The sequence below is a fragment of the Charadrius vociferus genome, unplaced genomic scaffold (genome assembly GCF_000708025.1).
Source record: "Charadrius vociferus isolate BGI_N301 unplaced genomic scaffold, ASM70802v2 scaffold413, whole genome shotgun sequence".
NCBI lineage: Eukaryota > Metazoa > Chordata > Aves > Charadriiformes > Charadriidae > Charadrius > Charadrius vociferus.
Genome location: NW_009647738.1, coordinates 973,153 through 975,868, shown reverse-complemented (window position 1 = coordinate 975,868; position 2,716 = coordinate 973,153). Strand labels below are relative to the sequence as shown.

Here is a 2,716-nt window from a genome sequence, read left to right as displayed (position 1 = left end):
AAAATTATATTTTATAGAGGATTTTTTTTTTCCCCTGGGAAGAAGGGGAAGAGGAGGGGTAAAGCTTTCACAACGGCACCAGCGTTTTCTAACCTGAAAAAGAGAATCTGGTTTTCCCCCCTTCCCTAGCCCCATTGCTCCCAGCCACACAGCCACCTTCGGCACGTATTCCCTCTCTTCCAAATATCTCCATGGACCCCCTGGGATGTACGGTGTGGACCACACTTCCCCCTCCCCGTGCCACCCCCAGGGACCTGCGGAGAAGACATATAAGCCATAGGAGGGAGCCGCTGGGGCAGTCTGCCATGGACATGCTTGCCTGGGACTTCTGAAAGAGGAGACCTTGGCAAGAGTCTGCATGATCAAGCTCTCTCCGTGACTGTCCTTTGGCTCCTTCAAGAACCCAAATTGGCAGGAGCCCAGAGCCACAGGGTCCCTCCTTTCCGGGGAAGAGGAGCTGTGAGGCTGCTACTGCACCCGCTGGAGCCAACCTCCCCCAAGGTGGCAGCTGCTGCTGCTCTGCTGCGCCCTTCAACTTTTAACTTAATAAAATCTTCCTCTTTTGCTGAGAAAAATGTGGTTGTCGAGGGAAACATGTCCCTAACACAGTGTGGCAGTGGGGGAAGTGTCATTTTTTTCCAGGTTCCTGTGTGATTTTGGGGTATCCTGACCCGTCTCTTCTCTCCCTCTGGATTTGAGGAGGGAAAGCAGCAGGAGCACTGCCAGCCCCTGGCCAGAGCGTGAGAGGAACCCTGCAGTGCCCTTATCCAGCTGTCTGCTCCACCTTTGGGTTTGGGGGTGAAATAATCTGCTTCACCACACCGCTTTGAAAATTCCACGTGGATCCTCAGCCCCATGGTGGAAGAGCTGAGCCTCGGCTGCATTAGTAAATCCGGTATTGGTGGGGAAGGGACAGATGGCACTGCAAATTACTGGTGGAGTAAACAGTATATATAGATCCTGGGGGAAATCAGAGGGATCTCGAATGCTTTCCTCCTCCTGTTTTTGGATGAAGCACATCTTTTTGGCAAGATGGAGGACCTGGAGGTGACTGCTTCTCATTCAGCCCCATGCCAATGTAAACGTGAGCTGTTGCTCTGCAGAGAGGCTGCTGGCAATTACAGAAGAGCCCTAATTGCAGGCTCGTGACAGGGCTGGAGGTGCCATCTGAAGAGGGGAAGACAGGGGTCAAGGAGGGCCCTTGGATGGAGGTGACTGGGAGGCTGGAGTACTGAGAGACGTGGGGATGGGAGCGGGGTGTAAGGACATGGTGGCAGCAGCAATGAGAGGAGAGTTAGGGCAGCACCCCTTCGCTCAACGTGTGGTAACCTTGCCAGGGTATCGGTGGCCCCTGGGACAGGGGGGTGCAGGCAAATGCAGACCCACTCCTCCACGGGCACGGCTGTGGCGACTGCTTTCCCTAAGTAAGGCAAGCTGATACATAAGTCACAAATTCCGGTAAGACTGGGTTGCAGGCTTTTGTCACGTGCCTGCGGCCCTTGGGCAACCCGGTGGATGGTGCAAGAGGCCTGGCACTGAGCCCAGCAGCCTGCTCCCCATTGCGCCCGGGCAGAAGTGGTGCTTGGCCTCCTGCCTCTGGACTAGAAACCCTCCCATCCCTGCTCTGCTCAAGGTCCAGGCTTTTCCCTCTACCTCCCAGCAGGACATGGCTGTTGCCGTCGAGTTTGGGACGGGGCGAGCATTCGGCGTGCTGGGGGGCCTGAGATGGGAAGGGAGGCAAGAGACGGTAGAGCAGCTCAGGGCAACTGCTGCCGGGCTGCAGGGCTTGGTCTTACTATGGGGGATTGGTAGGGACCAGGAGAGGAGGAAAATAAGTGGGGTTCAGGGCACAGTGTTGCAAGTTGGGGGATGCATATGTGGTTTTAAGAAAAAACAACAGCTGATGCAAGTCTGTGCGGTCGTACCTACCCCTGGGGGAGAAAACCCCCCAAAAGTGGGGCGCTGGGGGCAAGCGGAGTGATGAACCGCAGACTGCTGGTGTGTGTGGCTTGCCAGCCCCTTCCCTGAGGGGTTTGGTATCTTGTGTTTGTTTGGGTTGGTTTGTTGGCGTGGTGTGGTTTGGTTTTTTTTCTCCTTTCCTGACTGGGGGCTGCTGACCCTGATAAATGTGACACATAAGCGCGGGTGAAATGTGTGGGTGCCTGACATGCAGTCGAGCCACCCCTCCTCGAGGCTCCGTGGCTGCAGATCAGCCGCCGGCTGGGCAAGAGCATCCCGTCATCCCGGGGTGACGGGGGGTTACTCGGGCGGCCCCTGTCTCCCCTGCGGCGGGGTGATATGGTCGCCCCATCGTCTCTGCATCCCTATCTCCAGGGTGCAGGGGAGCTGGGGGAGGGGAGAGTGACAAGGATGGAGGCGACTGAAGTGCCCGCGGGTGACAGGCATGATGGCCAGCAGAGCCTTTCAAAAAACATCCCAAAGCGATTCCTGTTCCCCATCCACTTGCTCTCAGCCACGAGAAATGTCCCCGCCTCGAGCACGGGGAAAACCCACAGCCATGCGGCACCCTGGTTGCAGGAGAGCCGGCACCCCGTCTCGCATAAGGAGCTTGCCCTTAAAAACCAGCTCATAAATCTCTTTAAACAGTGGTAATTGGTCCAGCAGCCAGTGGCAATATCCTTTTGCCGTTTATTTGCATCGTCAAAGCCCACTCTGCCGTTAGCGGCAGCCTGGCTGAGTGGCTTCATGCCGGGCC

The 2,716-nt window shown here is 56.6% G+C and overlaps 1 protein-coding gene across 1 annotated transcript in view; it reads left to right on the top strand.

Annotated features, from left to right (window-relative positions):
- Positions 1-1,032: 1,032 nt before the first annotated feature.
- The window catches only part of LOC104283686 (histone H5), a 15,636-nt gene continuing 13,952 nt past the window's right edge, over positions 1,033-2,716 (top strand). Inside the window, exon 1 of the mRNA XM_009881897.1 lies at positions 1,033-1,047. Within this exon, the coding sequence (XP_009880199.1) occupies positions 1,033-1,047 (15 nt within the window). The remainder of the gene's footprint in view (positions 1,048-2,716) is intronic.